This window comes from Taeniopygia guttata, chromosome 35 (assembly GCF_048771995.1).
Source record: "Taeniopygia guttata chromosome 35, bTaeGut7.mat, whole genome shotgun sequence".
NCBI classification, from domain to species: domain Eukaryota; kingdom Metazoa; phylum Chordata; class Aves; order Passeriformes; family Estrildidae; genus Taeniopygia; species Taeniopygia guttata.
Window position 1 is genome coordinate 1,463,012 of NC_133060.1, and position 23,131 is coordinate 1,486,142.

Consider the following 23,131-nt stretch of genomic DNA (forward strand, 5'->3'; position numbering starts at 1 on the left):
CCCCTCAGAGAATTTTGGGGTCCCCCCTAAATTTTTTGGGGTCCCCCAATGAATTTTTGGGGTCCCTCAGGGGAATTTTCGGGTTCCCAAAGGGAATTTTGGGGTCCCCCCTAAATTTTTTGGGGGGTCACCCCAAATTTGGGAGTTTCCCCCCTGAGGGATTTGGGGTCCCCCAAAAATTTTGGGGTTCCCAAAGGAATTTTGGGGTTCCCAAGAGAATTTTGGGGTCCCCCCTAAAATTTTTGGGGGGTCCCCGAATTTTTGGGGGGGTCCCCAAATTTTTTGGGGGGGATCCCCAAATTTTTAGGGTGTCCCCAAAGATTTTGGGGGTTTCCCCAAAGATTTTGAGTTTTTCGCCGGGATTTTTTGGGGGTTCCCCGAATTTTTTGGGGTTCCCCGAATTTTTTGGGGTTCCCCGAATATTTTGGGGTCCCCCCAAATTTTGGGTGTCCCCCCAAATTTTGGGGTCCCCCTGAATAAATTTTAGGGCGTTTTCAGCAATTTGGGTCGGGTTTCCCTGAAGATTTTGGGTTTTTCGCTGGGATTTTTTGGGGGATCCCCAATATTTTGGGGTTCCCTCGAATATTTTGGGGTTCCCCCAAATTTTGGGGTCCCCCCTGAATAAATTTTGGGGTTTTTTCATCAATTTGGGTCGGGTTTCCCTGAAGATTTTGAGTTTTTCACCGGGATTTTTTGGGGAATCCCCGAATTTTTAGGGTTCCCCGAATATTTTGGGGTTCCCCGAATATTTTTGGAGGTCCCCCCCAAATTTTTGAGACCCCCCCAAATTTTGGGGTCCCCCCCGAATAAATTTTAGGGTTTTTTCATCAATTTGTGTTGGGTTTCGCTGAAGATTTTGAGTTTTTCACGGGGATTTTTTGGGGTTTCCCGAATATTTTGGGGTTCACCCGAATATTTTGGGGTTCCCTCGAGGATTTTGGTGTTCCCCGAATATTTTGGAGACCCCCCAAATTTTGGGGTCCCCCTGAATAAATTTTTGGGGCGTTTTTAGTAATTTGGGTCGGGTTTCCCTTAAGATTTTGAGTTTTTCACGGGGATTTTTTGGGGAATCCCCGAATTTTTTGGGGTTCCCTCAATATTTTGGGGTCCCCCCAAATATTTTGGGGCTCCCCCAAATTTTTGGAGATCCCCCAAATTTTGGGGTCCCCCTGAATAAATTTTTGGGGCGTTTTTAGTAATTTCTGTCGGGTTTCCCTGAAGATTTTGAGTTTTTCACGGGGATTTTTTGGGGGTTCCCGGGGATTTTGGGGTCCCCCGAATATTTTGGGGTCCCCCCAAATTTTGGGGGTCCCCCCAAATTTTTTGGGGTCACTGTTTCTGCTGCAGCGCCTCTTTTCGTGCCGCGTCCTGCAGGAGTTGCGTGTCCACCTCGTCCGCCGGCAGCTGCACGTAGCGAACCACCGAGCCCCGGATGAAACAGTTCTTCACCGACAGCTGGGGGACCCCAAAATTCACCATCAGACACCCCAAAATTCACCCAAAAATCCCCCAAAAAATCCCCCAAAAATCCCCCAAAAAATCGCCCAAAAATTCCTAGAGAAATCGGCAAAAAACCACCAAAATGGCCCCAAAAACGCCCCCGGAGCCGTTCTTCACCGACAGCTGGGGGACCCCAAAATTCACCGTCAGACACCCCAAAAATACCCCAAAAATACCCCAAAAAATCCCAAAAAAATCCCCGGAGAAATCGGCCAAAAATCCCCCAAAAATCCCCCAAAAATCCCCCCAAAAATACCCCAAAAATCCCCCAAAAATCCCCAAAAAAATCCCCCCAAAAATACCCCAAAAATCCCCCAAAAATCCCCCCAAAAATACCCCCAAAAATACCGCAAAAATCCCCCAAAAATCCCCCCAAAAATACCCCAAAAGATCCCCCAAAAATCCCCCCAAAAATCCCCCAAAAAATCGCCCAAAAGATCCCCCAAAAATCGCCCCAAAATTCCCAGAGAAATCGGCCAAAAATTCCCAGAAAAATTGGCCAAAAATGGCCCCAAAAACGCCCCCGGAGCCGTTCTTCACCGACAGCTGGGGCACCCCAAAATTCACCCTCAGACACCCCAAAAATACCCCAAAAATCCCCCAAAAAATCGCCCAAAAATCCCCAGAGAAATCGGCCAAAAACCACCAAAATCGGCCCAAAAATGGCCAAAATGGCCCCAAAAACGCCCAAAATGGCCCCAAAAACGGCCCTGGAGCCGCAGATGGAGCCGAGCTGGGGGCACCCCAAAATTCACCCTCAGACACCCCAAAATTCCCCCAAAAATACCCCAAAAAATCGCCCAAAAATCCCCCAAAAATTCCCAGAGAAATCGGCCAAAAACCACCAAAATGGCCCCAAAAACGCCCCCGGAGCCGCGGATGAAACAGTTCTTCACCGACAGCTGGGGGACCCCAAAATTCACCATCAGACACCCCAAAATTCACCCAAAAATCCCACAAAAAATCCCCCAAAAAATCCCCGGAGAAATCGGCCAAAAATTCCCCAAAAAATCCACAGAGAAATCGGCCAAAAATCCCCGGAGAAATTGGCCAAAAATCCCCCAAAAATCCCCCCAAAAATCCCCCCAAAAATACCCCAAAAATCCCCCAAAAAATCGCCCAAAAGATCCCCAAAAAATCCCCCAAAAATCCCCCAAAAAATCGCCCAAAAGATCCCCAAAAAATCCCCCAAAAATTCCCAGAGAAATCGGCCAAAAACCACCAAAATGGTCCCAAAAACGCCCCCGGAGCCCCGGATGAAACAGTTCTTCACCGACAGCTGGGGGACCCCAAAATTCACCTTCAGACACCCCAAAATTCACCCAAAAATCCCCCAAAAATTCCCCAAAAAATCCCCGGAGAAATCGGCCAAAAATCCCCCCAAAAATCCCCCAAAAATCCCCCAAAAAATCCCCCAAAAAATCGCCCAAAAATTCCCAGAGAAATCGGCCAAAAATCCCCCCAAAAATCCCCCAAAAATCCCCCAAAAATACCCCAAAAATACCCCCAAAAATACCCCAAAAATCCCCCAAAAATACCCCAAAAATCCCCAAAAAAATCGCCCAAAACATCCCCCAAAAATACCCCAAAAATCCCCCAAAAAATCCCCCCAAAAATTCCCAGAGAAATCGGCCAAAAACGCCCAAAATGGCCCCAAAAACCCCCTCGGAGCCCCGGATGAAACAGTTCTTCACCGACAGCTGGGGCACCCCAAAATTCACCATCAGACACCCCAAAATTAACCCAAAAATACCCCAAAAATCCCCCAAAAAATCCCCCAAAAAATCACCCAAAAATTCCCGGAGAAATCGGCCAAAAACCACCAAAATCGGCCCAAAAACGCCCCAAATGGCCCCAAAAACGCCCGCGGAGCCCCGTATGAAACAGTTCTTCACCGACAGCTGGGGGACCCCAAAATTCACCATCAGACACCCCAAAAATATCCCAAAAATCCCCAAAAAAATCCTCCAAAAATCCCCCAAAAAATCGCCCAAAAATTCCCAGAGAAATCGGCCAAAAACCACCAAAATCGCCCCAAAAACGCCCCCAGAGCTGTTCTTCACTGACAGCTGGGGGACCCCAAAATTCACCCTCAGACACCCCAAAATTCACCCAAAAATCGCCCAAAAGATCCCCCAAAAATCCCCCAAAAAATCGCCCAAAAATCCCAAAAAAAATCGCCCAAAAATTCCCAGAGAAATCGGCCAAAAACCACCAAAGATCCCCCCAAAAACGCCCCCGGAGCCGTTCTTCACCGACAGCTGGGAGACCCCAAAAATCACCATCAGACACCCCAAAATTCACCCAAAAATCCCCCAAAAATCCCCAAAAAATCCCAAAAAAAATCGCCCAAAAAATCCCAGAGAAATCGGCCAAAAACCACCAAAATCGCCCCAAAAACGCCCCCGGAGCCACGGATGAAACAGTTCTTCACCGACAGCTGGGGGACCCCAAAATTCACCATCAGACACCCCAAAATTCACCCAAAAATCCCCAAAAAAATCCCACAAAAATTCCCCAAAAATTCCCCAAAAATTCCCCAAAAAATAGCCCAAAAATCCCCAGAGAAATCGGCCAAAAACCACCAAAGATCCCCCCAAAAATGCCCCCGGCGCCGTTCTTCACCGACAGCTGAGGGACCCCAAAATTCACCCTCAGACACCCCAAAAATCCCCCAAAAATCCCCCAAAAAATCCCCCAAAAATATCGCCCAAAAATTCCCAGAGAAATCGGCCAAAAACGCCCAAAATGGCCCCAAAAACCCCCCCAGAGCCGCGGATGGAGCCGAGCTGGGGGCACCCCAAAATTCACCATCAGACACCCCAAAATTCACCCAAAAATCCCCAAAAAAATCCCACAAAAATCCCCAAAAAAATCGCCCAAAAATTCCCAGAGAAATCAGCCAAAAACCACCAAAAACGCCCAAAATCGGCCCAAAAACGCCCCTGGAGCTGTTCTTCACCGACAGCTGTGGGCACCCCAAAATTCACCATTAGACACCCCAAAAATACCCCAAAAATACCCCAAAAATTCCCCAAAAAATCACCCAAAAATTCCCCAAAAAATCCGCAGAGAAATCGGCTAAAAACCACCAAAATCGCCCCAAAAACGCCCAAAATGGCCCCAAAAACACCCCCAGAGCCGCGGATGGAGCCGAGCTGTGGGCACCCCAAAACTCACCATCAGACACCCCAAAAATCCCCCAAAAATCCCCTAAAAAATCGCCCAAAAATTCCCAGAGAAATCGGCCAAAAAACACCAAAATCAGCCCAAAATCGGCCCAAAAACGCCCCTGGATCCCCGGATGAAACAGTTCTTCACCGACAGCTGGGGGACCCCAAAATTCACCCTCAGACACCCCAAAATTCACCCAAAAAATCTCCCAAAAATCCTCCAAAAATCCCCAAAAAAATCGCCCAAAAAATCCCCAAAAAATCGCCCAAAAATTCCCAGAGAAATCGGCCAAAAACGGCCAAAATCGGCCCAAAATCGGCCCAAAAACGCCCCCGGAGCCGCGGATGGAGCCGAGCTGGGTGCACCCCAAAATTCACCCTCAGACACCCCAAAATTCACCCTCAGACACCCCAAAAATACCAAAAAAATACCCCAAAAAATCCCCCAAAAATACCCCCAAAAATACCCCAAAAATACCCCAAAAATCCCAAAAAAATCGCCCAAAAATTCCCGGAGAAATCGGCCAAAAAGCACCAAAATCGCCCCAGAAACGCCCCCAGAGACGCGGATGAAACAGTTCTTCACCGACAGCTGGGGGACCCCAAAATTCACCATCAGACACCCCAAAATTCACCCAAAAATCCCCAAAAAAATCCCAAAAAAATTCCCCAAAAAATCGCCCAAAAATTCCCAGAGAAATTGGCCAAAAACCACCAAAATCGGCCCAAAAACGCCCCCAGAGACACGGATGAAACAGTTCTTCACCGACAGCTGGGGGACCCCAAAAATCACCCTCAGACACCCCAAAAATCCCCCAAAAATCCCCCAAAAAAATCCCCAAAAAATTCCCCAAAAAATAGCCCAAAAATTCCCAGAGAAATCGGCCAAAAACCACCAAAATCGGCCCAAAAACGCCCCCGGAGTCGTTCTTCACCGACAGCTGAGGGACCCCAAAATTCACCCACAGACACCCCAAAATTCACCCAAAAATACCCCAAAAAATCCCCCAAAAATTGCCCAAAAATTCCCAGAGAAATCGGCCAAAAATTCCCAGAAAAATTGGCCAAAAACGCCCAAAATGGCCCCAAAAACGCCCCCGGAGCCGTTCTTCACCGACAGCTGAGGGACCCCAAAATTCACCCTCAGACACCCCAAAATTCACCCAAAAATCCCCCAAAAAATCCCCCAAAAATCCCCGAAGAAATCGGCCAAAAATCCCCCCAAAATCCCCCAAAATCCCTACAAAATCCCCCCAAATCCCCCCCAAATCCCCCCCAAATCCCCCAAATCCCCCCAAATCCCCCCAAATCCCCCAAATCCCCCCAAATCCCCCAAATCCCCCCAAATCCCCCCAAATCCCCCCCAAAACCCCCCAAATCCCCCCAAAATCCCCCAAAATCCCCCCAAATCCCCCCAAAATCCCCCCCAAATCCCCCTAAAATCCCCCCAAAATCCCCCAAATTCCCCAAAATCCCCCAAATCCCCCCCAAAATCCCCCCAAAATCCCCCCAAATCCCCCCAAAATCCCCCCAAATCCCCCCAAAATCCCCCAAAATCCCCCAAAATTCCCCAAAATCCCCCAAAATCCCCCAAAATCCCCAAATCCCCCCAAAATTCCCCAAAATCCCCTCACCATGTGCGGGTACTTTTCAGGGTCGGTGACGCTGATGTCGGTCAGTTTGATGTTCAGGTACTGGGGGGCAGAGACCCCAAAATTACCCAAAATCCCCCCAAAATTACCCCCAAAATCCCCCAAAATTTACCCTGGGACCCCAAAATTACCCCGGGAACCCCAAAATTCACCTGAGATCCCCAAAATTCACCCAGGACCCCCCAAAATTCACCTGAGATCCCCAAAATTCACCCAGAATCGCCAAAATCCACCTGGGAACTCCAAAATTCACCTGGGACCCCCAAAATTCACTTGGGATCCCCAAAAATTCACCCAGGAAACCCCAAAATTCACCCAGGACCCCCCAAACCCCACCTGGGACCCCCCAAAATTCACCTGAGAACCCCAAAATCCACCCAGGAACCCCAAAAATTCACCTGGGACCCCCCAAAATCCACCCAGGATCCCCAAAATTCACCCGGGAACCCCAAAATTCACCCACGAACCCCAAAATCCACCCGGGAGCCCCCAAAATTACCCCGGGACCCCCAAAATTCACTTGGGATCCCCAAAATTACCCCAGGGACCCCCAAAAACTCACCTGGGACCCCAAAATCCCCCCTGGGACCCCCCAAAACCCCCCTGGGACCCCTCAAATTCCCCCTGGGACCTTCAAAATCCCCCCAGGACCCCCCAAAACCCCCCTGGGACCCCCATATCCCCCCAGGGACCCCCAAAATCCCCCCAAATCCCCCCCAAAAATCCCCCCCAGAGACCCCCAAAATCCCCCCCGGGACCCCCCAAAACTCACCTGATCCACCGAGTGCAGCGTCCCACAGATGCTGGGGGGAGACACAGGGGGAGTTTTGGGGGGTCCCAGGTGGGATTTGGGGGTCCCAGGGGAGTTTGGGGGGTCCCAGGGGAGATTTTGGGGGTCCCAGGGGGGATTTGGGGGTCCCAGGTGGGGTTTGGGGGGTCCCAGGGGGTTTGGGGGGTCTTGTGGTGGTCTCAGAGGGATTTTGGGGATCCCAGGGGGGGTTTTGGGGGGTCCCCAGAGGGATTTTGGGGGTCCCAGGGGGGATTTTGGGGGTCCCAGGGGGGGTTTGGGGGTCCCAGGGGGGTTTTGGGGGGTCCCAGGGGGGTTTTGGGGGGTCCCAGGGGGGATTTGGGGGTCCCAGGTGGGATTTGGGGGGAATTTGGGGGTCCCAGGTGGGGTTTGGGGGGTCCTGGAGGGGATTTTGGGGGTCCCAGGGGGGATTTAGGGGGTCCTTGGGGGGGTTTTGAGGGTCCCAGGGGAGTTTTGGGGGGTCCCAGGGGGAATTTGGGGGTCCCAGGTGGGGTTTGGGGGGTCCCTGGGGGATTTTGGGGGTCGCAGGGGGGATTTGGGGGGTCCTGGGGGGATTTTGGGGGGTTCCAGTTGGGGTTTTGGGGGGTCCCAGGTGGGGTTTTGGGGGTCCCAGGGGGGTTTTGGGGGTCCCAGGTGAGGTTTGGGGGTCCCAGGGAGGATTTGGGGGGTCCTTGGGGGGGTTTTGAGGGTCCCAGGGGTGTTTTGGGGGTCCCAGGGAGGATTTTGGGGGTCCCAGGGGGGTTTGGGGGGTCCCAGAGGGGATTTGGGGGGTCCCTGGGGGGATTTTGGGGTTCCCTGGGGGGTTTTTGGGGGTCCCAGGGGAGTTTTGGGGGTCCCAGGGGGGATTTGGGGGGTCCCAGTGGGATTTTTGGGGGGTTTTTTGGAGGGGATTTTGGGGGGGATTTTTGGGGGGGATTTTGAGGGGGATTTTGGGTGTCCCGGGGGGATTCTTGGGGGGGATTTTGGGGTTTTTTTGGGGGGATTTTGGGGGTCCCGGGGCGATTTTTGGGGGATTTTGGGGGGTTTTTTGAGGTGTTTTTTTGGGGTGTTTTTGGTGATCCGGGGGGTATTTTTGGGTGGTTTTTTGGGGTTTTTTTGGGGGGATTTTGGGGGTTTTTTGGGGGGATTTTGGGGGTCCCAGTGGGATTTTTGGAATGTTTTTTTTGGGGGATTTTAGGGGTCCAGGGGGGATTTTTAAGGGGTTTTTTTGGGGGGGATTTTGGGGGTGTTTTTGGGGGTCCCGGGGCGATTTTTGGGGGATTTTTTTGGGGTGTTTTTTGGGGGGATTTTGGGGGTCCCAGTGGGATTTTTGGGGTATTTTTTGGGGGGTTTTTTGGGGGGCATTTTGGGGGTCCCAGTGGGATTTTTGGGGTGTTTTTTGGGGGAATTTTGGGGGGGATTTTGGGGGTCCCGGGGGGGTTTTTGGGGGGAATTTTGGGGTTTTTTTTGGGGGGGATTTTGGGGGTCCCAGTGGGATTTTTAGGGAGTTTTTTGGGGGGGATTTTTGGGGGTCTTGGGGCGATTTTTGGGGTTTTTTTGGAGGTGTTTTTGGGGGTCCCGGGGCGATTTTTGGGGGTTTTTTGGGGTGTTTTTTTGGGGGGATTTTGGGGATCCCAGGGCGATTTTTGGGGGGGATTTTGGGGGGTTTTTTGGTGGGGATTTTGGGGGTGTTTTTGGGGGTCCCAGTGGGATTTTTGGGGGGGATTTTGGGGGGTTTTTTTGGGGGTCCCGGGGGGATTTTTGGGGGTTTTTTGGGGGGGATTTTTGGGGGGATTTTGGAGGGATTTTGGGGCTTCCAGGAGGATTTTTGGGGTGTTTTTTGGGGGGGATTTTGGGGGTCCCGGGGGGATTTTTGGGGGGGATTTTGGGGCTTCCAGGAGGAATTTTGGGGTTTTTTTGGGGGGATTTTGGGGGTTTTTTGGGGGTTTTTTTGGGGTGTTTTTTGGGGGGGGATTTTGGGGGTCCCGGGGCGATTTTTGGGGTGTTTTTTTGGGGGGATTTTGGGGGTCCCAGTGGGATTTTTGGGGTGTTTTTTGGGGGGGGATTTTAGGGGTCCCAGGGGGATTTGGGGGAGATTTTGGGGGTGTTTTTGGGGGTCCCGGGGGTATTTTTTGGGGGGGATTTTGGGGTGTTTTTTGGGGGGGATTTTGGGGCTTCCAGGAGGATTTTTGGGGTTTTTTGGGAGGGTTTTTTGGGGGGGATTTTGGGGGTGTTTTTGGGGGTCCCGGGGGGATTTTTGGGGGGTTTTTTTGGGGTTTTTTTGGGGGTCCCGGGGCGATTTTTGGGGTTTTTTTTGGGGTGTTTTTTGGGGGTGTTTTTGGGGGTCCCGGGGTGATTTTTGGAGGTTTTTTTGGGGTTTTTTTTGGGGGTTTTTTTTAGGGGCCCCGGGGGGATTTTTGGAGGGATTTTGGGGGGACTTTTGGGGGGGTTTTGGGGGTCCCGGGGGTATTTTTGGGGGTGTTTTTGGGGGTCCCGGGGGTATTTTTGGAGGGATTTTGGGGGGATTTTTGGGGTTTTTTTTTTGGGGGATTTTAGGGGTCCCAGTGGAATTTTTGGGGTGTTTTATGGGGGGGATTTTGGGGGTCCCAGTGGGATTTTTGGGTGCTTTTCTGGGGGGTTTTTTGGGGGTGTTTTGGGGGTCCCGGGGGTATTTTTGGGGGCGATTTTGGGGGTCTCAGGGCGATTTTTGGGGGGTTTTTTGGGGGGGATTTTGGGCGTCCAGGGGGGATTTTTGGGGGGTTTTTTGGGGGGGATTTTGGGGGTCCAGGGGCGATTTTTGGGGGTTTTTTTGGGGGGATTTAGGGGGATTTTTGGGGTTTTTTTTGGGGGGGATTTTGGAGGTGTTTTTGGGGGTCCCGGGGCGATTTTTGGGGGTTTTTTGGGATGTATTTTTGGGGGGATTTTGGGGCTTCCAGGAGGATTTTTGGGGTTTTATTTGGGGTTTTTTTTGGGGGGATTTTGGGGCTGTTTTTGGGGGTCCTGGGGGGATTTTTGGGGTTTTTTTGGGGGGATTTTGGAGGGAATTTTGGGGGGATTTTTGGGGGAAATTTTGGGGTGTTTTTGGGGGTCCCAGGGCAATTTTTTGGGGTTTTTTTTGGGGGGATTTTGGGGGTCCCGGGGCAATTTTTGGGGGGTTTTTTGGGGGGATTTTGGGGGTCCCCCTGACCTGAGGTCGTTTTTCAGCTCCACCACCACGTCCTTCCCCACCAGGGACTTGAAGAAGGAGTAAAAAAGCTGCGGGGGGGGGGGGGGGGGGGCACGGGGGGGTCAGGGGGGTTTTGGGGGGCTCCAAAATCCCCCCGGGGACCCCAAAAATTCCCTCGGACCACCCAAAATCCCCCAAAATCCCCCGGACCCCCCAAATCCCCCCCAAACCCCACCCGAGCCCCTCAAATCCCTTCGAAATCCTTCCCGGACCCCCCAAATCCCCCCAAAATTCCCCCGGACCCCCAAAATCCCCCCAAAATCCCTCCCGGACCACCCAAAATCCCCCAAAATCCCCCCCGGAACCCCCAAAATCCCCCAAATCTCCCCCAAACCCCACCCGAGCCCCTCAAATCCCTTCGAAATCCTTCCCAGACCCCCTAAATCCACCCAAAATCCCTCCCGGACCCCCCAAAATTCCCCAAATCCCCCCAAAATCCCTCCGGACCCCCCAAAATCCCCCAAAAATCCCCCAAACCCACCCAAACCTGCCCAAATCCCCCCCAAACCCCACCCGAGCCCCTCAAATCCCTTCGCAATCCCTCCCAGACCCCCTAAACCCCCCAAAATCCCCCTGGACCCCCCAAATCCCCCAAAATTCCCCCAAAATCGCCCAAAAATCCCCCAAAATCCCCCCGCCCCCCCCCCTTCACCATCGCTGCCGCCGGCGCGCGCCACGCAGGCCCCGCCCCCTTCCGCCGCCGGCCACGCCCCCTCCGCCGCCGAGGCCACGCCCCCCGCCCAATCACCGCCTCCGCTCTCGCCTTAAGCCACGCCCACCCGCGGAAACCACGCCCCCTCCGCTCCGCCGAGGCCACGCCCACCGCGGGGGTGGCGGGAAATGAGTCAGGAGCGCGCCGGGGTCAAAGGTCACCGGTTTTGGGGGGGGGGGGTGTGACCCCTGTGACCCCCCTGTGACCCCTGTGACCCCCCAAATGTCCCCAATGTCCCCAATGTCCCCAATGTCCCCCCAATGTCCCCAATGTCCCCAATCCCCCAATGTCCCCAATGTCCCCCCAATGTCCCCCCAATGTCCCCAATGTCCCCCCAATGTCCCCAATGTCCCCAATCCCCCAACGCCCCCAATGTCCCCAATGTCCCCCCAATGTCCCCCCAATGTCCCCCCAATGTCCCCAATGTCCCCAATGTCCCCCCAATGTCCCCAACCCCCCCAATGTCCCCAATGTCCCCAATGTCCCCAACGCCCCCAATGTCCCCAATGTCCCCAATGTCCCCCCAAATGTCCCCAATGTCCCCCCAATGTCCCCAATGTCCCCAATGTCCCCAATGTCCCCCCAATGTCCACCCAATGTCCCCCCAATGTCCCCAATGTCCCCCCAATGTCCCCAATGTCCCCAATCCCCCCAATGTCCCCAATGTCCCCAATGTCCCCAATGTCCCCCCAATGTCCCCAATGTCCCCAATGTCCCCCCAATGTCCCCAATGCCCCCAATGTCCCCAATGTCCCCAACGTCCCCAATGTCCCCAATGTCCCCAATGTCCCCAATGTCCCCCACGTGTCCCCTGTCCCCGTGTCCCCTCCCGTGCCACCTTCGCCCACGCGGGACCAGCAGAACCGGCTGGGCTGGCACCGGGTGTCACCAAGTGCCACCAAGTGTCACCAAGTGCCACCAAGTGCCACCTGTCACCTCTGGCACCGCCCGTGTCACCTGCCTGGCACTTCCCGTGTCACCTCCCCTGTGTCACCTCCTGTGTCACCGACCTGTCACCTGTCCCGTGTCACCTCCCCCGTGTCACCTCAGGGATTTAAGGGGTGGCCCCGGTGCCACCACGACATCGACGGAGCTGCCGGTGAGTGGGGACAGTGGGGACATTGGGGACATTGGGGACATTGGGGACATTGGGGACAGTGGGGACATTGGGGACATTGGGGACAGTGGGGACATTGGGGACATTGGGGACATTGGGGACATTGGGGGCATTGGGGACATTGGGGGGATTGGGGACACTGGGGACATTGGGGATGTTAGGGACATTGGGGACATTGGGGACATTGGGGACATGGGGGACATTGGGGACATTGGGGACATTGGGGACATTGGGGACATTGGGGACATGGGGGACATTGGGGACATTGGGGGGACATTGGGGACATTGGGGACATTGGGGACATTGGGGACATTGGGGATGTTGGGGACATTGGGGACATTGGGGACATTGGGGACATTGGGGACATTGGGGACATTGGGGGGACATTGGGGACATTGGGGGGATTGGGGACATTGGGGACATTGGGGGGACATTGGGGACATTGGGGACATTGGGGACATTGGGGACATTGGGGACAGTGGGGACATTGGGGACATCGGGGACATTGGGGACATTGGGGACATTGGGGACATTGGGGACATTGGGGACATTTGGGGACATTGGGGACATTGGGGACATTGGGGACAGTGGGGACAGTGGGGACATTGGGGACATCGGGGACATTGGGGACATTGGGGACATTGGGGACATTGGGGGGATTGGGGACATTGGGGACATTGGGGACATTGGGGACATTGGGGACAGTGGGGACAGTGGGGACATTGGGGGGACATTGGGGGGACATTGGGGACATTGGGGACATTGGGGGGACATTGGGGGGACATTGGGGACATTGGGGACATTGGGGACACAGGGACAGGGACAGGGACAGGGACAGGGACAGGGATGGGGACATCGGGGACAGCGAGGGGACAGGGTGGGGACAGGGTGGGGACAGGGATGGGGACATGGGGACAGGTTGGGGACATCAGGACGGGTACAGAGACAGGGACAGGGGGACAGGGACAGGGATGGGGACAGGGATGGGGACAGGGACAGGGGGACAGGATGGGGACATCAGGGACAGGGACAGGGACAGAGATGGGGACAGGTCGGGGACATTGGGGACAGGGATGGGGACATGGGGGATGTGGCATGGGGACAGGGACGGGGACAGGGACAGGGACAGGGACAGGGACAGGGACAGGGGCAGGGATGGGGGAACAGGGACAGGGATGGGGACATTGGGGACAGCAATGGGGACAGGGACAGAGATGGGGACAGGGACATCAGGGACAGGGACAGGGGCAGAGGGACAGGATGGGGACAGGGTGGGGACAGGATGTGGGGACAGGGCTGGGACAGGAGGGATGTGGCATGGGGACAGGGACAGGTCAGAGACATTGGGGACATTGGGGACAGGGATGGGGACAGCAGGACAGGGACACGGGGTCAGGGACAGGGGGACAGGTCGGGGACATTGGGGACAGCGATGGGGACATTTGGGTCAGGGACAGGGGGACATGGGAGATGTGGCATAGGGACAGGGACAGGGACAGGGGGACAGGGACATGGGGACAGGGACAGGGATGGGGACAGGGCTGGGACACGGGGACAGGGACAGGGACACGGGGATATTGGGGACAGGGACAGGGACAGGATGGGGACATTGAGGACAGGGATGGGGACATTGGGGACAGGGACAGGGACAGGTTGGGGACATCGGGACGGGGACAGGGACACAGGGACAGGATGGGGACATCAGGGACAGGGACAGGGGGACAGGGATGGGGACATTGGGGACAGGGACAGGGACGGGGACATTGGGAAGGAGGGGGTGGGTGGGGACAGGGTGGGGACAGGGCTGGGACAGGAGGGATGTGGCACGGGGACAGGGACAGGGACAGGGACATGGGGACATTGGGGACAGGGACAGGATGGGAACAGGGACGGGACGGGGACAGGGATGGGGACATGGGGACAGGTCAGAGACGTTGGGGACAGCAGAGACAGGGACAGGGACAGGGACACGGGGACATGGGGACAGGGACATTGGGATGGGGACAGGGACAGGGAAACGGGGACAGGGCGGGGACATCTGGATGGGGACACAGGGACAGGTTGGGGACATTGGGTTGGGGACAGGGACAGGGACAGGGACAGCATGGGGACAGTGGGGACATGGGGAATGTGGCATGGGGACAGGGACAGGGACACGGGGACAGGGATGGGGACATCGGGACGGGGACAGGGAAAGGGATGGGACAGGGACAGGGACAGGACAAGGACACAGGGACAGGGACAGGGACAGGGACAGGGACAGGGACAGGGACAGGGACAGGGACAGGGACGGGGGGGACAGGTCGGGGACATTTGGGTCAGGGATGGGGACATGGGGACAGGGACAGGGGCAGAGGAACAGTGTGGGGACATTGGGGACAGGGTGGGGACAGGATGTGGGGACAGGGTGGGGACATGGGGGATGTGGCATGGGGACAGGGACAGGGACAAAGACACAGGGACAGGGACAGGGGGACAGGTCGGGGACATTGGGGACAGCGATGGGGACATTTGGGTCAGGGATGAGGACAGTAGGACAGGGTGGGGACATTGAGGATAGGGATGGGGACATTGGGGACAGGGACAGGGAAAGGGACAGGGGGACAGGTCAGAGACATTGGGGATGGCAGGGACAGGGAGGGGACATCGGGGACAGGGACAGGGACGGGGACAGGGACAGGATGGGGACAGGGGCAGGATGGGGACAGGGGCAGGATGGGGACATTGGGGACAGTGTGGGGACATGGGGACAGGGACAGGGACAGGGACAGGGACAGGGAAACGGGGACAGGGCAGGGACAGGGGGACAGGGAGAGGAAAAGGGACAGGGACAGGGATGGGGACAGCGAGGGGACAGGGTGGGGACAGGGACGAGGACAGGGATGGGGACATTGGGGACAGGTTGGGGACATTGGGATGGGGACAGGGACACAGGGACAGGGACACAGGGACAGGGACAGGGACAGAGGGACAGGGATGGGGACATTGGGGACAGGGACAGGGACAGGATGGGGACGGGGGCAGGATGGGGACATTGGGAAGGAGGGGGTGGGTGGGGACATTGAGGACAGGGTGGGGACAGGATGTGGGGACAGGTCTGGGACATGGGGACAGGGACAGGGATGGGGACAGGGACAGGGATGGGGACACGGGGACAGGGGTGGGGACATTGGGGACAGGATGGGGATAGGGTGGGGACAGGGATGGGGACATGGGGACAGTGTGGGGACAGGGTGTGGGGACATGGGGGATGTGACATGGGGACAGGGACAGGGACAGGGACAGGGGGACAGGTCGGGGACATTGGGGACAGGATGGGTACATTGGGATGGGGACAGGGGCAGAGGGACAGGGATGGGGACATTGGGGACAGGAGGGGGACACAGGCCGGGGCAGGGACTGTGTCCCCCCATGTCCCCTCCATGTCCCCCCCAATGTCCCCAAATGTCCCCAATGTCCCCAATGTCCCCAATGTCCCCAATGTCCCCCCAATCCCCCCAATGTCCCCAATGTCCCCAATCCCCCCAATGTCCCCAATGTCCCCACTGTCCCCAATGTCCCCGATGTCCCCAATGTCCCCCCAATGTCCCCAATGTCCCCAATGTCCCCCCAATCCCCCCAATGTCCCCAATGTCCCCAATGTCCCCAATGTCCCCAATGTCCCCAATGTCCCCAATCCCCCCAATGTCCCCAATGTCCCCAATGTCCCCAATGTCCCCGATGTCCCCAATGTCCCCCCAATCCCCCCAATGTCCCCAATGCCCCCAATGTCCCCAATGTCCCCGATGTCCCCAATGTCCCCAATCCCCCCAATGTCCCCAATGTCCCCGATGTCCCCCCAATGTCCCCCAATATCCCCAATCCCCCCAATGTCCCCAATGTCCCCAATGTCCCCAATCCCCCCAATGTCCCCAATGTCCCCAATGTCCCCAATGTCCCCCCAATGTCCCCAATGACCCCAATGTCCCCCAATGTCCCCAATGCCCCCAATGTCCCCAATGTCCCCAATGCCCCCAATGTCCCCCCAATGTCCCCAATGCCCCCAATGTCCCCAATGTCCCCAATGTCCCCAATGTCCCCAATGTCCCCCCAATGTCCCCAATGTCCCCAAATGTCCCCAATGTCCCCAGGGATGTGTGCGGGTCTCCAGTGTCTGTTCAACCTCCTCCGTTGGGGTTGGGGGGTCCTGAGGGGCCTCTGGGGGGGCCACAAAGGTGAGTGGGGGGATTTTGGGGGGATTTGGGGGGATTTGGGGGGATTTGGGGGGATTTTGGGGGGATTTGGGGGGATTTTGGGGGGATTTGGGGGGATTTGGGGGGTTTTGGGGGATTTGGGGGGATTTGGGGGGGATTTGGGGGGATTTTGGGGGGATTTGGGGGGATTTGGGGGGTTTTGGGGGATTTGGGGGGATTTGGGGGGGATTTGGGGGGATTTTGGGGGGATTTGGGGGCATTTTGGGGGATTTGGGGGGATTTGGGGGGATTTGGGGGATTTTGGGGGGATTTGGGGGGGATTTGGGGGGATTTTGGGGGGATTTGGGGGATTTTGGGGGGGATTTGGGGGAAATTTGGGGGGATTTGGGGGGATTTGGGGGGATTTTTGGGGATTTTGGGGGATTTGGGGGGATTTTGGGGGGATTTGGGGGGATTTTGGGGGGATTTGGGGGGATTTTGGGGGATTTGGGGGGGATTTTGGGAGGATTTGGGGGGATTTTGGGAGGATTTGGGGGGATTTTGGGGGTCCCGGGGTGGATTTGGGGGTCCTGGTGGGTTTTTTTGGGGTTTTTTTGGGTTTTTTTGGGTTTTTTTGGGGTTTTTTTGGGTGTTTTTTGGGTTTTTTTGGGGTTTTTTTGGGTTTTTTTGGGGTTTTTTTGGGGTTTTTTTTGGGGGTTTTTTTGGGGTTTTTTTGGGGTTTTTTTGGGTTTTTTTGGGGTTTTTTGGGGTTTTTTTGGGGGTTTTTTTTGTTTTTTTTGGGGTTTTTTTGGGGTTTTTTTTTGGGGGTTTTTTTGGGTTTTTTTGGGGGTTTTTTGGGGTTTTTTTTGGGGTTTTTTTGGGGTTCGGGTGTTTTTTGGGGGGTCTGACCCTGCCCCTCCCCCCCCCAGCGATCCCCCCGCCCCCCAAATCTGAGGGGACCCCCGGAAAGGAGGAGTGAGACCCCAAAATCTTCACGGGACCCCAAAATCTTCACTGGACACCCCAAAATCTCCGTGGGACCCCCCAAAATCTTCACTGGGACCCCAAAATCTTCACTGGACACCCCAAAATCTTCACTGGGACCCCAAAATCTTCACTGGGACCCCAAAATCTCCACTGGACACCCCAAAATCTCCTCTGGACACCCCAAAATCTCCTCTGGACACCCCAAAATCTTCACTGGGACCCCAAAATCTTCACTGGGACCCCAAAATCTCCTCTGGACACCCCAAAATCTTCACTGGGACCCCAAAATCTCCACTGGGACCCCAAAATCTCCTCTGGACACCCCAAAATCTCCACTGGACACCCCAAAATCTGCACTGGACACCCCAAAATCTCCGTGGGACCCCAAAATTTCCACTGGACACCCCAAAATCTTCACTGGGACCCCAAAATCTTCACTGGGACCCCAAAATCTTCACTGGACACCCCAAAATCTGCGCTGGACACCCCAAAATCTTCACTGGGACCCCAAAATCTTCACTGGACACCCCAAAATCTTCGTGGGACCCCAAAATCTTCACTGGGACCCCAAAATCTCCTCTGGACACCCCAAAATCTCCTCTGGACACCCCAAAATCTTCGTGGGACCCCAAAATCTTCACTGGACACCCCAAAATCTCCGTGGGACCCCAAAATTTCCACTGGACACCCCAAAATCTTCACTGGGACCCCAAAATCTTCACTGGGACCCCAAAATCTTCGCCCCCCCCCCCCAAAATAAAATTGAATTAAAATAAAATAAAAATTCAAATGGATTATTTAATAATTGTTTCATAATTAAGTGTAATTATTAAGTAGAATTAAATATAAAAATTAAAGAAAATAATTAAATATAATATTTAAGTAAAATAATTATAGTTAATAATTAGGTACAATAATTAAATATAACTATTAAATATAATAATGGAATATAATAATTAATTTAATATAGTAATTAAATACAATAACGAAAAAAAATAAATATAGTAATTATATACAATAATTAAATACAATAATTTTATAATTGAATATAATAAATACAATTATTAAATATAATATTTAAATACAATAACTAAACAGAATAATAAAATACAATAACTAAATACAATAATTAAATAACTAAATACAATAATTAAATACAATAACTAAATACAGTAATTAATTCAATATAATAATTAAATATAGTAATTAAATAATTAAATACAATAACGAAATATATTAATTAAATGCAATAAATATAACTAAATTATATTAAATATAATAATTAAATATAGTAATTAAACACAATACCTAAATATAATAATTCAATACAATAACTAAATACAATAATTAATTAAAAACAATAATAAAATATGATAATTAAATACAATAACTTATTATATTAAATATAATAATTAAATATAATAATTAAATACAATAACAAAATTTGGGATTTTTTGAGGTTTTTTGGGAATTTTGGCCATGGAAAAACTGAGGAAAATTTTGGGATTTTTGGGTTTTTTTTGGGAATTTTGGGAAGGGAAATTGAGGAAAAATTTGGGATTTTTGGGTTTTTTTGGGATTTTTGGGAAGGGAAATTCAGGAAAAAATTGGGATTTTTGGGGTTTTTTTTGTGAATTTTGGCCATGGAAAATTGAGGAAAAATTTGGGATTTTTGGGGTTTTTTTTGGGGATTTTGGCCATGGAAAAACTGAGGAAAAATTTGGGATTTTTGGGGTTTTTTTGGGAATTTTGGGAAGGGAAAAATTGAGGAAAAATTTGGGATTTTTGGGAAGGAAAAATGAGGAAAAATTTGGGAATTTTGGGAAGGGAAATTGAGGAAAATTTTGGGAATTTTGGGGGTTTTTTTGGGATTTTTGGGAAGGGAAATGGAGGGAAAATTTGGGATTTTTGGGAAGGGAAATTCAGGAAAAATTTGGGATTTTTCGGGTTTTTTTTTTAAATTTTGGCCGGGCAAAATTGAGGAAAAATTTGGGATTTTTGGGGTTTTTTGGGATTTTTGGGAAGGGAAATTGAGGAAAAAATTGGGATTTTTTGGGGTTTTTCTTGGGATTTTTGGGAAGGGAAAAATTGAGGAAAAATTTGGGATTTTTGGGGTTTTTTGGGATTTTTGGGAAGGGAAAAATTGAGGAAAAATTTGGGATTTTTTGGGAAGGGAAATTCAGGAAAAATTTGGGATTTTTCGGGTTTTTTTTTAAATTTTGGCCGGGGAAAATTGAGGAAAATTTTGGGATTTTTGGCCATGGAAAAACTGAGGAAAATTTTGGGATTTTTGGGGTTTTTTTGGGAATTTTGGAAAGGGAAATTGAGGAAAAAAATGGGATTTTTTTGGTTTTTTTTGGGGATTTTGGCCGGGGAAAATTGAGGAAAATTTTGGGAATTTTGGCCATGGAAAAACTGAGGAAAATTTTGGGATTTTTGGGGTTTTTTGGGGATTTTTGGGAAGGGAAAATTCGGATTTTTGGCCGATGGGCTCAGCGGGAGCCGCGATCGCCCATCGGGAGCCGCATTCCCCAAATTCCGATTTTTTAACCCCAAATTTCCCTTTTCCGGCCCCAAATTCCCTTTTTTTTTTAACCCTAAACTCCCCTTTTTAAAACCAAAATTCCCTTTCCATTTAAACCCAAAATTCCCATTTTTTAAACCAAAATCCCCATTTTCAACCAAAATTCCCTTTTTATAACCCAAAATTCCCCATTTTTAAACCCAAAATTCCCTTTTTAACCCAAAATTTCCTATTTTTAACCCCAAAATCCCCATTTTTAACCCAAAATTCCCTTTTCAACCCCAAAATCCCCATTTTTAACCCAAAATTCCCTTTTTTAAACCCAAATTTCCCATTTTTAAACTCAATTTTCCCTTTTCATAGCCAAAATTCCCATTTTTAACCCCAAAATTCCCATTTTTAACCCAAAATCCCCATTTTTAACCCAAAATTCCCTTTTCAACCACAAAATCCCCATTTTTAACCCAAAATTCCCTTTTTTAAACCCAAATTTCCCATTTTTAAACTCAATTTTCCCTTTTCATAGCCAAAATTCCCATTTTTAACCCCAAAATTCCCATTTTTAACCCAAAATTCCCATTTTTAACCCAAATGTTCCCATTTTCAACCCCAAAATTTCCCATTTTTAACCTAAAATTCCCATTTTTAAAGCCAAATTTCCCAATTTTAACCCCAAAATTCCCATTTTTAACCCAAAATTCCCTTTTCAACCCCAAATTTCCCATTTCTAACCCAAATTTTCCCATTTTTAACCCCACAATTCCCATTTTCAACCCCAAAATTCCCCATTTTTAACCCCCAAATTCCCTTTTTAACCCCAAAATTCCCAATTTTAACCCCCAAATCCCCAATTTCCCGCCTGACGTCACGATGACGTCACGGCCCCGCCCCCTCCCTCCCCCGGGGCTCGAAACTCCCGGAGCGGCTCCGGGAGATCGGGACCCCCAAAATCCCCCAAAATTCTTCCCAAAATCCCCCCAAAAAATCCCCCCCGGGACCCCCAAAATCCCCCCAAAATTCTTCCCAAAATCCCCCCAAATCCCCCCAAAAATCCCCCCAAAATCCCCCAAAAAAATCCCCCCCAGGGACCCCCAAAATCCTCCAAAAATCCCCCCAAAAATCCCCCCCAGGGACCCCCAAAATCCCCCCAAATTCCCCCAAAATTCTTCCCAATATCCTCCCAAATTCCCCCTAAAATCCCCCCAAAATTCTTCCCAAAATCCCCCAAAAAATCCCCCCCCGGGACCCCCAAAATCCCCCCAAAATCCTCCCAAAATTCTTCCCAAAATCCCCCCAAAATCCTCCTAAAATCCCCCCCAGGGACCCCCAAAATCCCCCCAAATTCCCCCCAAATTCCCCCCAAAATCCTCTCTCAGGACCCCAAAAATTCTTCCCAAAACTCCCCCAAAATCCTTCCAAAATCCCCCCAAAATTCTTCCCAAAATCCTCCCAAAATCCCCCCAAAATCCCCCAAATTCCCTCAAAATCCACCCAAAATTCCCCCCAAATCCCCTCTGGGACCCCAAAAATTCTTCTAAAATCCCCCCAAAATCCCCCCCAAAATCCCCTCTGAGGACCCCCAAAATTCTTCCCAAAATTCTCCTAAATTCCCCCCAAAATCCTCCCAAATTCCCCCCAAAATCCCCCCAAAATCCCCAAAAATCCCCCAAAATCCCCCAAAATCCCCCAAAATCCCCCAAATCCCCCCAAAATCCCCCCAAATCCCCCAAATTTTCCCAAAATCCCCAAATCCGCCCATGGCCGCGTTCCAGGTGAGTTCCGGGGGGGGAAATTTTTATTTTCAATTTTTTGGTTCTTTTGACATCGATTTTTTTTTCCCTTTTTTTAACCTCTCGATTCGAATTTTAAAAGTTTTGGTTTTTATTTTAATTTATTTAATTTTTTCCATTATATTTTACTTTATTTTATTTTATTTTATTTTATTTTATTTTATTTTATTTTATTTTACTTTATTTTATTTTATTCTATTTTTTCTATTTTGTTTTTTCTCTTTTATTTTATTTTATTTTATTTTATTTTATTTTACTTTACTTTATTTTATTTTATTTTATTTTATTTTTTCTATTTTGTTTTTTCTATTCCATTTTATTTTATTTTATTTTTATTTTATTTTATTTTATTTTATTTTATTTTATTTTATTTTATTTTTTCCATTTTATTTTATTTTATTTTATTTTAGGATTTAATTTAAGTTAATTTAATTTTTTTTTCATTTTATTTTATTTTACTTTATTTTATTTTATTTTATTTTAATTTTTTTCCATTTTAATTTATTTTTTAAATATTATTTTATTATTTAATAATTTAATTTAATTTAATTTTTCTATTTTATTTTATTTTAGTTTATTTTAGTTTAGTTTCGTTTACTTTTTCTATTTTATTTTATTTTATTTTATTTTATTTCATTTTTTCTATTTTATTTTATTTTATTGTATTTATTGTATTTCATTTTTTCTACTTTATTCCATTCCATCCCACCGACTTTTTACTTTTATTTCTCAATTCCCTCCAACGGAAATTCCGATTTAAAAATTCCGATTTTTATCTCCGCGTTCTTCCCCCTCCGCCTTTATCCCTTTAATTTCTTTTTGTTTTTGTTCCCATTGAAATTCCGATTATTTAAAGGCCGAAATTCCGATTATTTAAACGCCGAAATTCCCTTTTTTCCCCTTTTTTCCCCTTTTTTTGTTATTTAATTTTCTCTTTTCAGGTGCCCGAGACGGGGGCGGAGATCACGATCGGCGAAGAGGCCCCGCCCGGAACTGCCGAAGGTGGGAGCCCCAAAATTCCCCAAAAATAGCCCAAAAATAGCCCAAAATGTCCCAAAATACCCCCAAAAATATCCCAAAACTACCCCAAAATACCCCAAAAATATCCCCAAAAAATACCCCAAAAATATCCCAAAATACCCCCAAAAATACCCCAAAAAAATACCCCAAAAAAATGCCAAAATACCCCAAAAAAATCCCAAAATACCCCCAAAAATACCCCAAAAAAATACCCCAAAAAAAGCCAAAATACCCCAAAAATATCCCAAAATACCTCCAAAAATAGCCCCAAAAATACCCCCAAAAATCCCCTCCAAAATCCCTCCCAAATCTCCCCAAAATTCCCCTAAAATTCCACTAAAATTCCCCCCAAAATCTTCCCCAAAATCCCCCCCAAATCCTCCCAAAATTCCCCTAAAATTCCCCCAAAATCCTCCACAAAATTCCCCAAAAATCCCCCAAAATCCCCCGAAAAATCCCCCCCAAATTTCC

At 50.3% G+C, this 23,131-nt stretch overlaps 1 protein-coding gene and 1 long non-coding RNA gene across 2 annotated transcripts; one reads left to right on the forward strand and one right to left on the reverse strand.

Moving 5' to 3' along the window:
* Nucleotides 1-1,178: 1,178 nt before the first annotated feature.
* Nucleotides 1,179-11,109, reverse strand: LSM2 (LSM2 homolog, U6 small nuclear RNA and mRNA degradation associated). Its single transcript, XM_072921128.1, has 5 exons — nt 10,991-11,109; nt 10,300-10,367; nt 7,098-7,128; nt 6,308-6,367; nt 1,179-1,455 (listed from the first exon to the last, which is right to left on the reverse strand). Exons 1-5 carry the CDS (start codon nt 10,991-10,993, stop codon nt 1,330-1,332), a joined length of 288 nt encoding a protein of 95 aa, XP_072777229.1. The 5' UTR covers nt 10,994-11,109; the 3' UTR covers nt 1,179-1,329.
* Nucleotides 11,110-12,032: 923 nt separating this feature from the next.
* On the forward strand, nt 12,033-18,057 carry LOC140681384 (uncharacterized). The gene is made up of 3 exons (XR_012052553.1): nt 12,033-12,149; nt 16,298-16,381; nt 17,269-18,057. It is a non-coding gene; the product is annotated as an uncharacterized lncRNA (long non-coding RNA).
* The last annotated feature ends 5,074 nt before the right edge of the window (nt 18,058-23,131 follow it).

Excerpts from the sequence above, each read along its gene's own strand:
- LSM2 (XM_072921128.1), bottom strand. Across the intron at positions 7,129-10,299 it reads GAGCTGAAAAACGACCTCAG|CATCTGTGGGACGCTGCACT; the intron begins GTCAGGGGGACC and ends GTCTCCCCCCAG. Across the intron at positions 6,368-7,097 it reads CGCTGCACTCGGTGGATCAG|TACCTGAACATCAAACTGAC; the intron begins GTGAGTTTTGGG and ends TCTGCCCCCCAG.